This window comes from Dermacentor albipictus, chromosome 7 (assembly GCF_038994185.2).
Source record: "Dermacentor albipictus isolate Rhodes 1998 colony chromosome 7, USDA_Dalb.pri_finalv2, whole genome shotgun sequence".
Classification (NCBI taxonomy): Eukaryota; Metazoa; Arthropoda; class Arachnida; order Ixodida; family Ixodidae; genus Dermacentor; species Dermacentor albipictus.
Genome location: NC_091827.1, coordinates 69217656 through 69237953, shown reverse-complemented (window position 1 = coordinate 69237953; position 20298 = coordinate 69217656). Strand labels below are relative to the sequence as shown.

General features: G+C 47.4%; 1 protein-coding gene across 2 annotated transcripts in view; it reads right to left on the bottom strand.

Moving 5' to 3' along the window:
- LOC139048017 (uncharacterized) overlaps positions 1-19859 on the bottom strand; it is a 55813-nt gene extending 35954 nt beyond the window's left edge. Inside the window, exons 1-2 of one of the 2 annotated variants that reach the window (XM_070522354.1) lie at positions 1396-1451; positions 608-1089 (exon numbers count right to left, since the gene is read on the bottom strand). In XM_070522354.1, the coding sequence (XP_070378455.1) occupies positions 608-628 (21 nt within the window). In that variant the 5' untranslated portion in view covers positions 629-1089; positions 1396-1451. Of the gene's footprint in view, positions 1-607; positions 1090-1395; positions 1452-19835 lie in introns of those variants that run through there. The other variant, XM_070522359.1, reaches the window with a different exon arrangement.
- Positions 19860-20298: the final 439 nt, after the last annotated feature.

Below are 20298 nucleotides of genomic sequence, written 5' to 3'. Positions count from 1 at the left end.
AATACGGAGCGGGATCTTGCGAGTCCGATGCATCGCAGTCATAGAAAAGAAAGATAACGCTTTCTCTGTTACGTTTCTTACGTGACGTATAATTGGCAAAGAGGCAAGGTTGCTGCCACTCATTCATTGTATATATATATATATATATATATATATATATATATATATATATATATATATATATATATATATTCGGTGATTTCTCTTTCTTGTAGCCTAAGCACTCGCCTATGTAAGACAACCTGTCGTGCTGGTGGTACTGACATTTTTTTTCGTTCTTCGCACGTTCAACAGTTTCTTTCTCTTGTTGTTGTTAATTTATGTTTCCTTTTTTTTTTACTATTGCAACATATTCATCCTCGGAGACAGAGCAGAACCCAAACACTCTTTCAACTAATCCGACATAAGCGATACTGTATCAGGTTTAAATTTAGACTATCACACGCGGCATCGTCCTAAGTGCGTGATCATACAACTAACATATAATAAAATCATGTCCGACGGCGCATAGTGTATTTATCTCAGTCGTCTCGCGAATTTTACCTCGTGATTTTTTTTTTCATAAAGGAAAGATATCCTCGATAAGACATAAAACATCAAAGCTTACCTGATTGATAACGAAGACCATAATGCTTGTGAGATCGAAGAACACAGGCAGGCGTCCCGCACTCGAAACAGACGTATCAAAGTCCCTGCTTAGCCCCGTCGACGACGACGTCCAGTCTGTCACCTTTGTCGCGGCGGATCCGATGCCAAGGCCAACAGCAACAAACAGCAACCCGTTATAATCGACACGAAAACAATGCGATCGACTCGTTAATCCTCTCCCACTGCCCAGTGCCGAACTGACGAACACCAACGAAGCACCGCTACCGCCGACTCTGTGCCCGCGTTTGTCGAGAGATGCTCGTCGCAGTTGTCTGCATTTTGCCGGTGGCCGCCGGAGCGCTTTTATGCCGCCGTCTCTCCCGCGTCCGCAGAAGCGATGGCTCACCCTTCCGCTTCACACGCGCACTCGCTCTCTCCTTCTCTCCTCCCTTTCGCTCGCTCTCTCTATTATATCGCTCTTTCATCGAGGGAATCGTGTGCCTGAAAGAGAGAGAAAAAAGAGAGAGAGAGGGTATAGAATCGAGAAGAAGTTTCGCGAGAGGGTGGTGGGACAGCCGTTCGGAGGTTGGGGCACAACAACATTCGGCGGCTCCAGCAGGAGTCCGCTACATCGAAAGGGAAAGCTATGATGAAGAGGGGGAGAGGGTGGTCGAGCCTGAGACAGGGAGAGGTGGGAAACGTGTGTGTGTGTGAGACAGAGAGAGAGAGTACGTACTGTAGAGAAAGACCTCACCCCCGTAAGCCTCCTTCCCTACTGAGTACCTCGTGGGAAAGGAGGGTCCTTACATAACAGCAATTTCGCTTTCGGGTCCACTTGCCGAACCGCGGACGGTGTTTCCTTTTCCTCTTTCTCTTTTTATAGTGCGTATGGCCGCGGACGCGAATGTAGTCTTCGCACTTCGATTTTTATTTTATTTTGCTTTCCGCTAAGCGCTTGTTTTTTCCGACGCACTTTCACGCATTGTGCGGATTCCCGCTGCTTATGTGGAAGTCTTCGAGCAAGTTTCGGTTCGAACCTTCTTCTTCTTCCTTTCATTTCTTCTCTCTTTTTTCTTCCTTTTGCCCATTTCACTCCAGCGCTCACGGGACTTTCTCTGGAAACCTTCGTTCCCGCCCTTTTCCCCTGTCTTGCGTCTTAAAATAAATATTTTTTTTTTTCCGTGGAACAACCGATCTTTACAGGTGTTCGGAGATTTCACAGATGCTACATGTTTCTGTATCTTCATTCGTTAAGCTGCTTCCGTAGCCTGCTATTGGTGATTAGGCCTGAACTTCCTTTCTACAAAAAGAAAAAGAAAAGAAAATACTTCACTTGCCTCTGGTTTGCATGACTGGCTTCCGTACTTCGGTCGTGTTTGCAGGATGGAATGGTTTTTCCCGACGAAAAGCGATGTTGGTGACGGGAAATTCGGTCTTAACCGGGGTTAACCGATTCCACTGAAAACACTTGCGGAGAGCAGAAGCAACTGCTAATCCGCTTGTATCTGTTGTATATTTGTTCTGGAAGACATTTATTTTTGATGTAGCGCACCTCCAAGAGTTCACGAGCAGTTTTACTGCCTCTGTTACCCAGTGTGGCAACCCAGTATGGCAACGTATGACACGCGTACACTGTAAAAATTTACACCCCTAAAAGTGAAAAAGGGTGTAAATATGTCTATAACTGGCACCATGAGGGTGTCGGTCATACAAATCGCACCCCAAGAGTGGGAGTTATGGACACATTTACACCCTTTTCGCTTTTTAGGGTGTAAATTATTTGACAGTGTAGGCATTGCAATGCGCACTGAGATGTGCGCCATTCAATATGTTTAAGTCGTTGAAGAAGAAAAGTACCAGGTGTGTGAGTGATACCTGGGTCACGTTGTATGCGGCTGAGATGCACTTGTTTGAAGCACGGATGTAGAGGCAGGGATAACCCTTCAATGTCACGCCGCGTCTCTTGTGCTGCGCGTGCTTTTGATTTGCACCGTGCCCCATCCCCTATTTCAATAAATCAGTGTGTCGATCTGCGTGTCTGTGTGTGTTTCTCCCTTGCGTGTGTCTCTTAAGCGTCTCTTTAGTAACTCTGTCTAGTAACTAGTGTGTCTTTAGTAACTGGCTCGACAATGTATTTGGCGCCAGCTTTGGGAATTAATATCGCGAAACTGCTGTCATCCTGCAAATTTGTTCCAAGTGGATGTACCTTGCGAACTCACGGGGTGCCATTCGTTAATTGCAATACGTGTCCTAAAGTAATTAATTCAAACAGTTAACGGGTAACCTCTTGCTAATTGATCGATTATGCATTTTGATTTCTCCTGCAAGTAATAGCCGCCTCTTTGAGTAATCCAGCTCATTGAGTAGAATCTATCTGCTACAGGCGGAATTTCAAAAGTTCTGTGTTAGAAAATTCAAAGATCTAGAAAAAGAAAAACGCCCGCTCTATGTAAACAGATCACAAGACATAGGGGCTAATCCAGTTGGGTACGCGGATCTGAGCGTAGCGCAGTTAAGCCCATTAAAAAGTTGAAGTTCTGGGGCGTTTACGTATCTGAGAACCACGACCTGATTACGAGACACGCCGTAGTGGGGGACTCCAGATTAATTGTGGTCACCTGGGTTCGAATTAACGTGCGCCCAATGCACGGCACACGAGCGCTTTTTTTTTGCATTTCCCCACGGGCAAAATGCGATCGCTGCGGGATAGGCACTCGAACCCGCGACATCGTACTTGGCAGTGCCACGCCATAGCCATTGGCTTACCGCGGCGGGTGACGTTAAGACTGCGCACAACTAACGGAAAAGTGGACGAGACTCGGATAAACCTCAATGAGGTTGCTCATGACTTGGCACGAGGACTTGCTAACCGTGACAGTCACAACCGAGCCGTTCACCATCAAGCCAGGAAATCTAGAGATCATTTATTAACATACAATGACATTACCAAACACTAGTATTTAGGACGCAGGCAATTCCCATTGCCACATTCAAAACTGGACAGGGCTGCGGCAGTCTCACTGCGCTTATTGCAAACAGGTAGATATCCCGAACCGTACACCATTAATAAAATATATCCAGAGAGGGAGATTAGGATGGACTGCAACGATTGTAATGGCATCATTGGAATCAGACATATGCTGGCGGGGTGCCCCGCGACTCTCCCCAACCACGTTGAAGAATGGACACAGTGGGAGAAAAGGATTCAAAGCCCATTGTTTCAGGACCAACTAAGGGCCGTCCAGAGGGCCCATGATGTCGCTGAAAGGCTTGGCCTGACAGTGCCAACGTGGGAGCGGCCCGCCTTGGCTTGAAAAGTCGAGCCTCCGGACCTCAGTACAATAAAAGTTTTCACACACACACCACTAACGGCGTGCTGATAGAATATTTTCGACTCTTCCCTTTTTTGCTCTAAACCCTAGTAGACAAAAATAATGGCAAACCTCGGGAGCTGTCCAAATAACTTAATAAAATGGCCTTTAGATCAGCCACTTTCCGTTTCTTTCCCATAGGAGGTTAATGTCTAGCGACGTCATGACGCGGGAGCTGGTCACGTGGGAGCAGGACATTGGGCACGTTTTGACACTCGCGGCGGTTCCCTCGGTTGCCTTCTATTGCTGCTACGTCGGCTCTCACAACGAATGTACCAGCATATGAGGCAACCGAGGCAGCCGCAGTGACTGTCAAAACGGGCCCAATGTCCCGCTATAGTACCGATAGCACCGCTGCCCCGGATCCACAGTTAGAACGAAGTCGACAATGGGAGAGAATTAAGTAAGCAGTCGTACTACGGGTCGACTCTCGTGAATCCGACGCCTGCGGGCCAGATAGATTTCGCCGAATTAACAAACTGTGTTGTCGAAATCAACGAATTCATTTTTTTTGTAATTCTTGCTTGAACAGCCTGTAATGTCTTTTTTGTTTTTGTCTGTAATGCCCCTTTTGCCCAAGCGGAAGCTTTGTTAAGGAAGAAATAAATTAAGGTACATTCTGGGCTTTTACGTGCCGAAACTTCGATCTGATTACGAGGCACTCAACCACCGTGAGGGAAAGAGCGCCGACTTTTTTAAACACTGGCTCAGCGTGACCCGACTAAAAACAAGCGACAACGGACTGCTTCGAGGGCGTAAGGAGGGTCGGCCACTAAGAGATAAAAAATAAGTTAAAATAAAACAACTTCGCGCTCAGGAAAGCAGTAGCACCGTCTGCTGAATTTTTCGTGTTTTAAAACTTCCAGTAACCGGTGCCCGGATGAGGGGACGCCGCTGGGCGTCGAATTAACCGAGGCGGCGTGCTTTCGAGCTCGAACTGAACGACTTTTCCTCTCACACCAACGTATGATTTCTCGCCGGAACTTTCCAGTGCGTCGGAAATAAGGAAAAGTTCGAATTAACCGGGGTCGATCGAATTAACAGGAGTCAACTGTATTTTTGTTAGCTGCATTCGAGGACAGGTTGGTGTTTGTGGGTGGCGTCGGCTGCTAGTCTCCACTGATATGGCGAGTGTTCTCAAAACGACAAAGAAAATAGAGTACGTGGATTAGAAAACATTCAGCCTCAGAAATTGTACCGCTATTTAAGTTAACAAAAAAACTAAACATGTACTCCGTCAGCGTAATCACGTTACCGACAAGCCAGTGTTTGGATTGGCAACAACCTGTACGCGCGAAACTGCTAATTTGTGTCGTCTTACAGCTGCCTTTAATGAGGTGTGCTGCCGCTGTGAGAATGCGCTGAACTAGTACATGCGACGTCAGCGCTTGACTGAGCTTCCTAACAAGTCCTCACAAGTGGATCGTTATTCGTTGGATGTTATCTATACCGACAGCACACGTTCCACGACAGCCACGACAACCACATATTGCTGCATGCAGAACACTGTGTCTTATCCCAGTGACAAAGTCACGAATGTGTTCTACGTTGAAAAAGAGCAACGTGAAAACAATCACACCACAAGATCGCAGTTAGCACCAGTTAATGCGTTAGTCCTTTGTGCAGGCTTGTTGTCCTTATAAAGAAATGTGAGAATGATTCGGTCGCCCTTAGGAAGTCGGCCTTTAAATAATGGTCTGTTCAGACGACGGCCTCTTACCAAAGCCGGTCAGCGCAGTGTCAAGAGATCTTCTCTGGCAGTGTGTTCAGTGGGGCTGATTGGTTCATCTTTACGATAAAAACAGGAACAGCGCAACACAGGACAGAGCGCTCTGTCATGTGCTCTTTACTCGCTCGTCCAGTGTTGCGCTGTTCCTGTTTTTATTGTAAAGATCTTCTCTGTTCGCTGTATCGAGGACAGTCACATGGAACGTGTTATAATGCCTTGTCATGACTCTGCGTAGCTCTCCGCAGTAGACGGTAACAAACCGAAATTTTTGTTCTGTTGAACCTTTCTGTCCTAATCTGTTCTCTATCTATCTATCTATCTATCTATCTATCTATCTATCTATCTATCTATCTATCTATCTATCTATCTATCTATCTATCTATCTATCTATCTATCTATCTATCTATCTATCTATCTATCTATCTATCTATCTATCTATCTATCTATCTATCTATCTATCTATCTATCTATCTATCTATCTATCTATCTATCTATCTATCTATCTATCTATCTATCTATCTATCTCTCTCTCTCTCTCGTTACGAAACGCACCATCGTTCGAACTTTTGCTGCCAGATGCCAGTCAGCCAACATGCTTTGGGGAACGATGCGGTTACTGAATTTCAGTAAGCTTACGCAACACGCAGTACGTACACCCCGATTATCCGTGTATCTTATAAATCGGTACGCGAGAAGCCTTTGAACTTCGCGCACTCACGGTCGCCGCAATTTCGGCGATTCGGCTCTCTTAGAAGTCGATCGCAACACACGCGCACACATGGAACAGGGTTTTGTTATGCAAGCGAAGCCGATAACCTTCCGTCGGTGAGTCAGGGTGGGTCGTGCTCCTCGTTTAGCGCCGGCCTGTCCCATCGTCGCGTCTTGCGTGGGCGACTCAACAACAACGAGAAAAAAAAAGCAAAAGACTTTTCTTTTCAGTTTTAGAAACAAGGCTTCGTCTTCCCTCTTCTCTTTGCTTCATTATTTCTTTGTTTTTGTTTTCTTTTCGTTAGCCCATTGGCCCGTGCGCTTTCCCGCAACATCGTGTCTTTCACCCTGACGCTGGCGATGCGAGTCGCCTCGAAAGAATCCACTGCGGGTTAAAGACACGCCGCCGAGAACAGCTGATGGTTGCGTATACCAGCTTTCCGGCTACTGCAAATGACATCAGTGAGTGTCGACGTAACTGGTGGGAATTCGCCGAGCAGCCGCGTTACGTAATCTTGAGAGGAAGTTAGTCCCTCTTCCCGGTGTATGTTCTTTTTTTTTTTCCACGGTGTGAAAAACTTCAAAAAATAAAGAAAGTGAAACACAAAATAAAAATGAAGCAACCTTTACGTGACATTCTAGACGGGACAGTGTCCAGTGAGGCTTCTTTTTTTTTTTTAACCACGAGGGTCAGCGACATTCAACAAGTTCGTCTACCCCTATCACGTCAGTCTTTTCTTTCCCGATACGACAGATCTATAGTATTTTTTTTTCATTCAGTGAGTGAGCGAGCTCGTCCATATGGTCCTCGAAAGTGGCTCGTTCTGTATAGCACTCCCGACAGAGGTCACTGTACGGCAGAGGTGTCTTGCTGAAATATACGCTTGTGTGAGATCATATAGGATGGATCGGAGTCTTTAGAACAGTACCTTGTGCGCCGGATTGATAGTTGTGAAACGGTGGACAAAAAGGGGGGAAAAAAAGAAAGAAAAAGCGACAGCGACCCGTGTGATGATGCACTCAAGACAGTTGCGCCCGGTTGACCGCTCAAGCAGATTTGAACTTTACGCGTTACGAAACGGGGGTCTTGTGCTTCGAACAACGCTGCGTTTCGCCCGCTTCAAACTACAACTGAGGAATGCCATGTCTAGAAGACCAACAGCGAGCAGTCACTTCTGTGTTCTTTGAAGAGCGATATTAGCGGTATACACCTCACTGGATTGAGCTTTGCTGATTGCAGATTACGTCCGTACGTTTACGTTCGAAGAGTTCTGTGCAGCTCATTGACTTTGTTATGTTGCGACGGCTTCTCAAGAACATTCGGAGCCTTGAGCATTCATGTTAGGCTATAGGAAAGGAGATATAAGGACAAAAAAAAAAGACGCGCACAGACAAATGCCAGAGACAAACTAGCATCTCAGGCTTCTCTTCGTGTATTCCAGATTTTTCCCCCCCTTCCTTGGCGTTTCGTCACGTATGGTATGCACGCCACATCATTGATGGACTCGCAAAGCAACCAGCCCAAACGAAACCTTTGTTAAGCAAAAAATTAAAATACATTCTGCGCTTTTACGTGCCAAAACTTCGATCTGATTACGAGGCACCGTAAACATTGGTAGTGGAGGGGCTGTGGACCACCATGGGACTCTCTAACATATGCACCTGAACCTTATCGCACGGGCGTTTCTTCTCCTTCTTCTTCTTTCTCTCTCTCTCTTTCTATCTTTCGCCTTCACCGCTATAGCACCCGCGACCTTGAGCGGGTACGATACCGCGGCGTGTCTGGTCTGATAAACGACCACGGTTAGGCGATGACGTCGACGGTGAGACGGAAGGGACGAACGGAATCAGCGACCTCGCAATAAATCTGTCATCGTCGTCCTAATTTGTTCCCCTCCATGCATACACGCAGTCATTTCGATTTTGCTACAATTTGTCAATGTACGCGAACCCTTAATCACCACCACAGGCGCGTAGCTTCATTAGGCGCGCCATCGTACGCACTATTCTTACTAACCACCCCCCACGTTAACGTCCGCGATGTTTCGTTGTACAAACACAGACCCTCACGCTTTTGCATAAGCAGCGACACCGGTTTTCCCTAGTCTGCTCATTTGTCCCCACTGTATACAGTGTCGCGTTATAACTAACGCGTGTCTCTCGAAATCAGCACGCATCCCCTGCCAGTTGTCGTTATATACGAGGCTAATGGTGCCGTGAATCACCACCGTTCGGCGAGCGTCCTCTCTTTGCGCAGCACCCCTGAAACTGCCCCGAAATGCGCGGTCTGTGTACATACGGAGAAAAGTTACAACCGGGCTCCCTGGCGTTTATCAGGTGGCAGGCTTCCGTTGCCGTCTCATCGCGGCGGCGCCCGCCCGTAGAATGCGAAATGAGGCCGGGGCGCGTCACGGCGTTGAGCTGCCGTATCACTCACTCGGGAAAAGCCTTTCGGTGCGGCCCTTTTATTATCGCCCCGCGCGACTCTCGAAAAGGACTCTGCCCGCGTCTTCTTAAGTTTTCTTTTTTCTCACCACCCGATTTTTTTTGTGTCTCGCCGAGCAACTCCGGATCACGTGTATGCAACCAAACTCCTCGTTTATCGTTTCGACTTCGGCGCATCAAGGCGCAACCTGCGTGGAGCATTCGACCGATATATATATACCTGTGTATGTGTACACATACCAAGGCTGAACGAGTGAACGAGGGCAAACGGAGAACGAATACTGGAAATGGGCGGCAACTTATCGCGTAGATCGCGTAGTGCGGTGGAAGAGACCCTTTCGGTATACACGTGTATCACGAGGTAAGTGCTTCGAGGAGAAACAAACCCGGCGCCATCGGGCGCTGTCGAAAACGCGACTTTATACGAAGGTCGGTTGTTCTCCCTTCGAATGCTGGCGTCTAGGTGGCTCTTTGTTGGAGGTCGTCGTCGTCATCGGGTAGGCCCGTCATGGCGGCCGAGGCGAAAGTCACGTGTTACCGTTCGAATTGCGCGTGGAGACGAGCGTAGCCGTTTGCCACCACAACGCATTGTTTCCGCTTTGTTTCCTTTACTACGTCTCCGCAATCTTTTACTTCTGCTTCTAGGCCTCCTCCAAGGATTCGTCTGCAACTGCAGTATTTCTAGAAGAGGACGCCTTTTCGGTAGCTACCAGTGGAAAGAGCATTATCGATGAAAGATTGGCCAATGAGTCACGCTGCATGTTCATGTTCGCTTATTTTTCTTCTTCTTTTTATCTATGTTTGCTGTTTCTTCGTTTGAAACTCGGCGGCAAAGCACAGTGGTTTTGTAATTCTCATTGAGGCACATTCGATGTCACAAATTGCAAGACTCTCCAACACTAAGCCAGGGTGCAAAATTCTAGATGAAGTCGGAATACTGCCTCGAGGAGGAGACGACTCTAAGTCCAAAATACCCAAGGAGGTGGAGACACAATTAGTTGTAGACCCCATACCTAGAAATATTCATCCTGTCCGCAACAAGGGCAGAAGGGACGCCAGGGCCCAATGCATTCTGGGTAAACTGCACCAACAACAAAGCTCAGCACTTTTTGTCGATGCAACTAGTTATGGATCGGGCAACCGCTATGCGCTATTGCCGTGGTCGATGAGAGCGGTAAATTAATAACCGCGGCGTCACTAAGAACGAGCTCCATTCATGCCGCCGAAGAAGCAAGCATAGCACTTGCAATTACAATGAGGAGAGGCTCCACGATTTTCTCCGATTCCCGTACACCTATTAGGAATTACTCAGCCGGCTTCGTCTCAATTTAACCACACAAGTTACTTATACACAGTATTAATAGTCATAATTACGTCCAACTGGATAGCTTACACCAAGTCTGGTTTCCGGCTAATCAGGGCCACTCAGTCAGCTCCAACGGCTGCAATCCTAACGGGCAAGCTCACTCTGCTGTGCGAGATCTCACATGCCGCGCATCAGATCAGGAACTGCTCCGGGATGACTGCGGCTCCTACAAAGACCCACTTACTACTTTTCACGAGATCACCTCACACTATAGGGACGGCAGGAGGTTTTTTCCTCCCCCCCCCCATAAGAAGCTCAACCGAACTCAGGCAGTCACATTAAGAATGATTCAAACTAAATATTATCATACACCTTTTGTGCTTAACAAAATTGACCAGGATTTTCCCGCGGAATGTAAAAGTTGTGGACACACTCCGTGTTTATTTGATCATATGTTCTGGCTGTGCCCCAACCAAAGGGCTTCGGATCTCAACAGTGAGGAGGACTGGAGTCGGCGCATATCCAGCAAAGTCCTCCAAGATCAACTGCTGGCCGTCCGGAGGGCTCACGACATCGGGAAACCCTTTGGCCTACCGGTGCCTACGTCGGCGCAGCCACCGACTTAGCCTGGGGGCTTGTGCCCTCGGACCCTATAGTTTCTCTGGACTAAAATAAAGTTCTTGCCATGCCATACCGGGAGAGGGAGCGGTAAAAACAAAAACGTCGGCATTGGTGTAGACATCTCCAGTATAGATATGTAATTCTCAGATTCAGCCATCGTTGGTTTGCGTCCGTCACCATCCTCCCTACCGCCCCAATTTTCCCCTTAATTTTTTTTTCTCTCCTTTAATTACCTTCGAGGAATGTGTGCCGGCGCACAACCTTTCGGTCCCCCGATTCCACGTGCCAAGAGAGCACGGCCCGCTTTTGCGGACATGCTTTATGCGAAGGACTCTTCGCTTGCCCACCTTCTGCACATCGTTCGATTCTTCTGGTTTCTTGCTACGAGGGCGCGCTGCGCGAGTGGGTGTGCGTCACGTTCTCCTCGACGCTCTCTTCTCTCTGCCCAGGCTCTTCCATCATCTTGCCGCGGTTCCGATGAGACGGAGGCGCCGCACGCGTGATGAATCGACCTGGCCTCCGGTGACACGCGTTGTCTCGCGCGAGTTGTGCGCCGCTGGTCTCGAACGCGCGACGAGCACCTGTACGACGATGCGCCCGCCGCTGTCGCCCCCCCTCCCCCCCCCCCAACCTTTTCTTATCTTCTTGTTTTTTCTTTAAGGAACAGCTCGAGTGGCCCCGCGGGAGCTGTTCGCGCCACTACTGCACCAGCCGTCCGCGTTATGTCTCCGCCCTGCCGCCGCGCGTCAACGCCACAGGCGTTGTCGCTGAGTTAGTGCCACGCCACAATTCAGCCAGTCTGTCACCCACGTCCCAACTGCTGCGTGCGTTCCAGCATTTGGCACTACTTCCGGTATTTCGCAGTCCGAGAGAACCGCCAAGATAGGCGCGAAGCGGAAGGAAGGAAGCCTCGTAGAAAATTCCCTTCGTACAAGGGGGCGCTGCTGCGACCTAACTGCTTTAGCAGTGTATGCTGACAATCTCGCACCATACAGAACAGCCGGGAAGGGGTACCGAACACCACATAAATCCCTCAATAAGTTGGAAGAGAACACTCTTAGGAGACTACAAACTAATACATACCCAACGTAAGCTAAGTTACACCAGTGGTACCCTACACTATACTCCCCGCAATGCCCACACTGTGGAGAGGTAGCTAACCTCTACGCCATGGTGTGGGCTTGCCAATTTAATCCCGCAGTTGACCCCACTCCAAATCCCTCAAAAGAGCAGTGGGAGGCTATTCTGCTCTGCGTTAATCCTGACCGTCAGCACTGGCTGATGGGGAGGGCCAGCGCAGCAGCAGTAACCAGTGGGCTACCAGACTAGGCGGCCCACCCACGAGTTCTACGAATATCCTGCAAATAAAGATGTTTTCAATCAATCAACCCTTCGTACAAAATTTACTATGGTTTGTACTGAAACAGCAAAGAACGCCGAGAACGGAGTTCTGTAGATTTTTCAGTTCGTCATGCTGCATACTTAACAATTAGTTTTTCTTTTTAATGTTTTTATTAAAGAAGACGGGGGGGGGGGGGTGACCGTGCCTCGGTAGATAGGCATTGTGGCTTTTTGAGTTTATACGTTTACGCACCAGACCTTGGCAATATGATTTATGCTGGCTGCTGCTTTTCGCTCAGCCATATCTAAAATGGAAAACATATATAGGCTGCCTCTAAGTAAGAAACGAGCGCGAATGAAAGTAAACGCATGTTTTACGATACCGTTGGCATACGCCCAGGTATAGCTCGTTACGCTATTCTCCGTAGTATAGATGGTACAGAAACGTCCAGGGGGACGGGCTGTGCGTGGTGACATAAACTGTGTGGACTCGTGAAAGGAAAGCAATCATCTCAAATAGCTCGAAACTTACGGCCACGAAGCTATAGTACAAAACGTATCGTTTCGAACGGCGGGAACGTCACCTCGTTGAATGCGTACAAACACGTGATGCCTGCTGACCTACAGAGGCGGCAGCAGCGAACACGTCCTCTCCAGTGGAGCGTATATGGTGTTGTCCCTCCTGCCTGCCTGTCCTAACTCCGTGGCGCGCTTATATGCGCATTTGAAGGTTGTTCCTCCTTGCGTCGCTTTGTTTTTCGCGCTTCTCCGAGCGTTACCCAAAGACGAGGCCTTGTTTATCCAACGGAGCGGTGTTATTGCCTTCGGACTCCACCGCGTGCCGGGTTGAGGCTAATCCCACCAGAGGGTGCTGCTCGCTGCCGACATTCCGCCGCTCCTACCACGCTTTCTGTGCAGCGCTCGTGGTCGCTGTGTGAAATAAGCTTCGGGTCGGTTTCAGGAGATCGAATGGACGAAATGGGGAATGGGCCTCTCGTTTCAAATTTGTCGACTCGCAAAACGAGGTCGTGAGGGATTGCCTCCCCACCTCTGGCGTCATAGCTCTCCGCAGAGTTTGCCGAGCGAGGGTTCATGGTTTGTACGGTTGACTCGTGAGGAGTGCCTCGGGAGAAAGAAGACCGAGGAACGCCAGTTTTTATCACAAGTGTTTCATTGCCTTAATGATTTTATTTGTACTTTTTCGGATAAAAGTGGAGCTATTGATCTGCGTTCGCAGGGCTAGCTAGAAGAAGGCGTGACACGGAGGAAAAGGAAGGCATTGGCATCGACAAAGATGATAACACGTCTTGAATGTATATTTAAAAAACAAAAATTTTAAAGGGTTGTTATTTGACTGTCTTGGCCAGTTAACCTTTGCAACCGTCAGGAAATAAGATGCTGCGCGTATCTCTCGTATTAATTTTCTAGTTAATTTTCTGGTTATTAGTTTTCTAGCCGGCACTGAAGTAGAACAGTCTGTACATCCTGGTGACCTACAAGACCAACACTAGCTCACTTCTATCGGAGGCTGGTGCTTCCTCGCAGTAAAGTGTTCAGCAGCGCCCCACCGGCAACTGGCACTGCTCTGATCGATTTCCAGTTTCCTGTGGCTGTGGGTATTTAAGATATACTATAAGTAATATGACGCTCAGTGATCGCGTTATACCTGAAGATCATAGTTCTGAGGAGACACTTTCCGCTGGGCGTTATGAATTTATAATCGTCTGTTTGGGTGGTCGGGCTTCTGGAATTTCGCTTCTGGCACCGCCATTGGTAGTGTTGATGATGGTGATGACAGTGAGGGTAAACAGCGATGACGCGTGTTTAGTCTAGCGATCTGAGCCTGCAATTGCTTCGTCTGAAGGCCCTCCTAATGTCACTACGCAAATCACCAGACCTTCGAACAACCAGCGCCACTCAGAGGAAAAACTTGGATCAGCAGTGAAACATGTTCTTGTTATTGTTGTTTTGTTTCGTCTATGACGGGTCCTTCTGAATTCGCACTCCTACAGGCGACTTTGGTCTCGTATAAGACGATTGGAATACGATGCAGTCCCCGTACTTTCAAAATGCTTTTATTGTCTTTCGACAAACTTTAAGCTGGCTTCTCTGACCGCCCTATTGAACGTAAACGCGTATAGAACAGAAGTAGTAGTCGGGGATATATGTTGACCTAATGGAAAACTGGAGGTTGTTCGCGCGGTTGACGTGCCGGCACCTTAGTCTAGATGCTATGGGAGAATTTTTTTTTTATAAACGATTATCAAAAGGATACACAGACACCCCATGCACTCGGCGGACGCGCGTGTCCACTTGCACCCCTCTGCTATAGCCGACAAGAACCGGCACAATCTTTATGGGCGACGCGACAGCGAACAATGCACGGCGTCAAATTCATTCTAAAAAAGTTATTTTTTGACGTGTATCCTAGGGGTCACAGAAACTCCAGCACGCGCCTTTCGTACACGTAAAAGCCTCGGAACACAAGGTCCAACCACAAGGGACAAATTTTGCGGCGTACTTGAGGCGTATTTCCGGCGTCGGCCAGCTTTCGTGCTTTGCCGGCCACTTCGGCCGTCGGCGCTGCGATCTGGCACGGGCGCTGACATGGCAAATTCGTCGGGAACGTGTTACTTATGGTTGGGGCTTTGCAAGACACTGTACTGTCACGTCAAAGTTAATCTCGAAATGCCGAACCTGGCTTCATCGACGTTATGCCTACGTCGTGCCGCAGAGCAATATTGGTCGATGTTTTGTAGCAATGATGCTTTATAGAATGGTGTTGCTCATTAAGAAATAATAATATTAGAAAAGAAGGAATGCCGCGCGCGTTCCTTGTGCCTGCACTCGCGTATGACAGCCGCAGTGATTGCACGAACGGAGCGAGCAGGCGCATCATGACGTCACGAAGCACCCGCACGCCTCCTGGCCACCGACTACTGAACTATGCAGCGGGGCCGCATTCACAAAGCTCATCGCTCGTAAGCGCTCTTAGCAACTGACAGGTCCCTTTCGCTGATGATGTGTCCAGTGTCAGGATTGCCTGGAATTTCTTTCTCCCGTGCAATCCTAACGTGCGAAGTCTGGGAATACGGACCCTCGTTTGTAGAAACGAGTGTCGTAGTAAGTGATTTGGAACGTTCCGATACTTTTCCTTTTATTTTTTGTAGGGGTTTAACGAGTTTTTGAGCTTTCTTCGACACACAAAGAAAAATGGCAACTCGGAAGTCTCATGCCAGCGCTACTTTAATACTGCAGTCAAAGATAATCGGTCAACTTCAAGAAAATAAAAACTACTACTAGCACTACAACTACTACTACTACTACTACTACTACTACTACTGCTACTACTACTACTACTACTACTACTACTACTATTACTACTACTACTACTACTACTACTACTACTACTACTACTACTACTACTAATAATAATAATAATAATAATAATAATAATAATAAATTAGCACTTCGTCAAGAGCTTTGACCCCCTTCCAGCAAAGATGTGCCGTGGAAGGATGGGCCTTTCCGACGCGCTCTCTCCTAACAGCGCGCATGCTTCCAGCGCCGATTGACATGGCCGGGGCCGGCCTGCAGTTTCACTGGCCCGCGAGTATATGCACGGCGACTGGACCGACAACGACGTCCGCATAGAGCTCCGTCATGTCGGCAGCGGCGTCCGTCGCTTCTGGAAGGCGGGGATCCCTGGACGGATCGCTTCCGAGGATCCATATTCATGAAGCGGAGGAAAATAGCCGCTCTCGCCGGCAGCGCCTTCGCGGTGGGGGGTCGCCGTGGGTGCTGCACTAATTGAAAACGCACGCTGTGCCCGAAGCGAGGCTTGGGTGGCGATCGTTTTCGAAATGACAACGCGTGTACGTATGTATGCGCGCTAAGCTTTCGTGGGTTAAGCTTTCGAAATCCCCGGAGACGTCAGATCGACAAGACGTTTTACCTTCAGCGCTTTTCTCTTCTTCTTTTTTTGGCGGTCTCAAAGCGTTGAAGCGAAACGAGCGGCTGTGATCTGTAAGTGTGACGACGTCTTGAAGAGGTTTCGAGCGTGGCGAAGTGCGTGTTATATAAGTTACCCATTTCAACGCGCGCGATCCTTGAACTCGGCTTAGCCGATTCTTGGAAAACTAAATGCGGGTAAACAAGGCGAAGTACCCCCGTCCCGTGTCATCGCCGTCAGCGTCGTGTTCGCTCGAGGGGTGAGCGAGCGCCGCAGGAATATGTCCGTCAAAAATTGATCTCGAAAGGGTAGCCAACAGAAGTTAGATGTTGGCAGTTAGAGCCAGGACTGTATTCAGAAACTTAGTATGTATGTATGTATGTATGTATGTATGTATGTATGTATGTATGTATGTATGTATGTATGTATGTATGTATGTATGTATGTATGTATGTATGTATGTATGTATGTATGTATGTATGTATGTATGTATGTATGTATGTATGTATGTATGTATGTATGTATGTATGTATGTATGTATGTATGTATGTGTGTGTGTGTATGTATGTATGTATGTATGTATGTATGTATGTATGTATGTATGTATGTATGTATGTATGTATGTATGTATGTATGTATGTATGTATGTATGTATGTATGTATGTATGTGTGTGTGTATGTGTGTATGTGTGTGTGTGTATGTATGTATGTATGTATGTATGTCCATATAAGTAGTCAACAAACAATGCCATCAAAGAGACCATAGGGCAAATTACTTGTACTTATTAATTAAATCAAGGAAAGGATGAATTAATTGAAATGAAAATGGAGTAAAAGACAACTGGCCGCAGATGGGAGTTCACATACACGTGACTCCCGCGGCAGAACGGATTTTTCGCATTCTCCGCGAAGGCTTGTGAGTGGTGGCTCTGGCTAACATTCAGCGCTATGGTGATACAATAGGTGCGAGGTCCTCCGAGGTATGTGGACAGGTGTAATGGTTCCAGGACAATCAGGACTCGACGGGAACCAAAGGTCAGTGGGTCGCCTCGCATTGGGCGCTCACGGGAAGACTACAAATGAAGCTGTGCAGGGGGATATGGGCTGGAACAGTTTTCAAGTGAGGGAAGCTCGCAGTAAAATTGAGTATGAAGAACGGCTGAGGAATATGGAAGAAAGTAAACGGGCTGGGAGACTGTTCAGGTATCTGTACAGGAAAAACTTATTCACAGGGGAGGAAAACAACTAGGAAGCTTACCAGCAAGTATGCGGCATATAGGGTGGGTAACACAGCAACAAAGAAGGTCAAGGGGAAAGTCAGAAAGGCTGAAATAATCTCGTGGGTGGCGGCAATAGAAAAGAAACCTGCCATGAGTAAATACTTAGGAGGAAAAAACGAAATCAGGAAAGAAACCATTTATGATAACTCAAAGGGAAGCTCATTACTTTTTGAAGCGAGATCGGGATGCCTTAGAACACGCACCTATAAAGCGAGATACAAGAAGGGAGAAGAAGCATGTGCTTGCTGCGGTAAAGCTAGGGAAACGACCGAGCATGTTTTATTAGAATGTGAAGACGTTTACCGAGCGGTCGATTTAGGCACCACTGGCCTCCTTGAAGCCCTTGGGTCCAGCGGGAGCAGTGGTAAAGCAAACATGTCCACAATAGGCATTAATAAGAGGCGATTGGAGGATTAGTGCAAGAAAAGTAGGGAAACGACAGCAGACGGAGACGTACAAAAACACAGTTCACAATAGGGGATCAGAAAATTTGGGCGTGGTAGTTCATAGTGTTTTTTTTTTCATTGTTTAACCTAGGTAGGACATTGGGCAGTATAACAGCAAGAGCTTGGTGGCGCAACCCAGCGCCCCGTTCCAAAGGGGACGCTCATAACATCCATAGATTCAGGGTTATCTTCTAGGAGATAAACATAAATACCCCAGGAAGTGGATGGGAAAGCGACGCCGTGGTAGCTCATTTGGTCAGAGCATCGCACTCGTAATGCATGACGTGGGTTGGTGCATCACCTCCGGCTATTTGTTTTTTTCACCCATGGTTATTTCCCTTAATTTACAATTTCCTTAATTCAATTAATAAGTAGAAGTAATTTCCCCCTGCTGTCCTTGGTGTCTTTGCTTGTAGGCTTCTTATGACTGATAAAAAATCAGGCCCCTCTGATTCCTTTCTTCCCGTTCATATATATATATATATATATATATATATATATATATATATATATATATATATATATATATATATATATATATATATATATATATATATATATATATATATATATATATATATATATATATATATTAGCGCTTCGTCAGTCGTCCGAGTGATCCCCCGCCTACGTGACCACTATAGTATTGGCCTGTCGTGGGGGGGGGGGGGGGGGGGGGCAATGGATGACTCGATGTCGTTGGCTGCCACCGTAGCCATCTTCGCTTCGTTGGCTATGGACGACCAATAGTGCAGTAAGAGGCAGCCGCGAAACAGACTTACGATGAAATAGTCTCGTAGTAACGAACAAGTTGGCCCGGTAGATCAGTCTTTAATAACGCCACTCCTGATATGGAACATATCACTACAGGTAATGCGGCCGACTTCTGACAAACAGTACTTACGAACGAAAATTGTACGTTCATTAAGTCCCGTTTATGCAAATGAGGGGTGCCATCCACGCTCGTGAGTGCTGTTTGCCATTGGCCGCAGACGCCTTCGCTAACGATATCTGCGGCATAAGGATTAGCTGGAAGTTGTTTTTACGAACACTTCTAGCGAAATAGGTTTTCAATGAATACAGGCCTAGCCAGTAAGGAAACCTAGCGATGCATTTTTGTTAAAGCTTCCCACGACATTGCACTTATTAGCGATCCTTAAAAACAACGTTATCCGCTGACTCCCTCTTCCACTACACAAAGGTCTGTGTCCGTGTTAAATGCGAACTCCGCGTAGAAGTAGTTCAATTTATATAGCCGTGCGGGCTTTCGCATGCATCTGGGACAGAATTCACAAAGCCGTAAGAAGATTCGTAAGAAGATTCGCTCCGCAAGAACATTTCGTTATTAGCGGGTGCTCTTTGCTGATATAACACGTTTTGATGACTATTGGCCAACGCTTGTTTTTGCAGACCACCTCAACGTACACAGTTTATATGTAAATACAGACCCTGAATAGCATATACGCATTACTTAGGTAGAATGTAAAGATTGAAGACTACGAATGACATGCAATGTTTCTTGTCTTTCTTTTATTCTTCTTTCGCATGTCTTCTATTTCAGCTCGCAGGAGTTTGGCAGTGACCTACATACTCCCCACACCCTTTCTACTGATCTCAAACCAGTGTTGCATTAAGGAGGCTTAGTGATTCAGTCTCAAGATTGATTCGGATAGGCGTATCTACAAAACTGACAGCACATTCACTGTTGCTCACGCGCTGATGGTCGTCAGGATTACTGAGATGGGAAAAAAAGATCTAGTACGAGGGAGTACCCCTTCGGTGCAGCTCAAGAAGTCGTCGCGCGGTAATACCGGCACTCCCCCCAAAAAACCCGGTTTCGTGTGTGTGACGTGTCTGTCATTTTCGATCGTCAGCTTCCACCGCTTGTTTTTTTTTTTATACATATATCTAGTTGGGTGATTTGTGCCGCATTCGAACGGCTGCGGTTTCGGTCTTCTTTCCCATCGCGGAGTCGTGAATGCATTACCCGTATCGGAAATGGCGTCCGCTCCTTCCCGAACGCTTTGAAGAAAGAGAAAAACCCGCACCTCGTCTCGTCCAAGACGCCGCTTGAAGTGTCATCGTCTTCGGAACACTGCCGGGGCCCGGGCGCCTTCTCCGGCATCGCCGGCTCGGCGACGGCTAGAGCGTAAAAAAGAAAAAAAAAAGAAAAAAAAGAAATAGTGGTAGTCTTCCTGTTGTTTTGGAGTCGGGGCTCTTCCCTTCAACATCCGTTGCCGTTTCCACAGACAAAAAAAAAATGTCTTGCTGTATCTTTGGGCGCACGTGGAGCCACTTTCGATCGACTTGAAATTGAGTTTCCCGGTAAAAAACGCGCTTCCCCCTTTTGCCCCCTTGAATATTCTTTTTCTTCGTTTAAATGTCGTTGCACCCGCGGTGTGAACTCTGAATAGAGATGCTCCGAACGGAAAATCCTGCAAAGCTTGCGTTCTTTTTGTTGTTTTTTTATCGTCCTGTTTGTGTCTGCAAAATGCGTGCCACTCGTTCTAG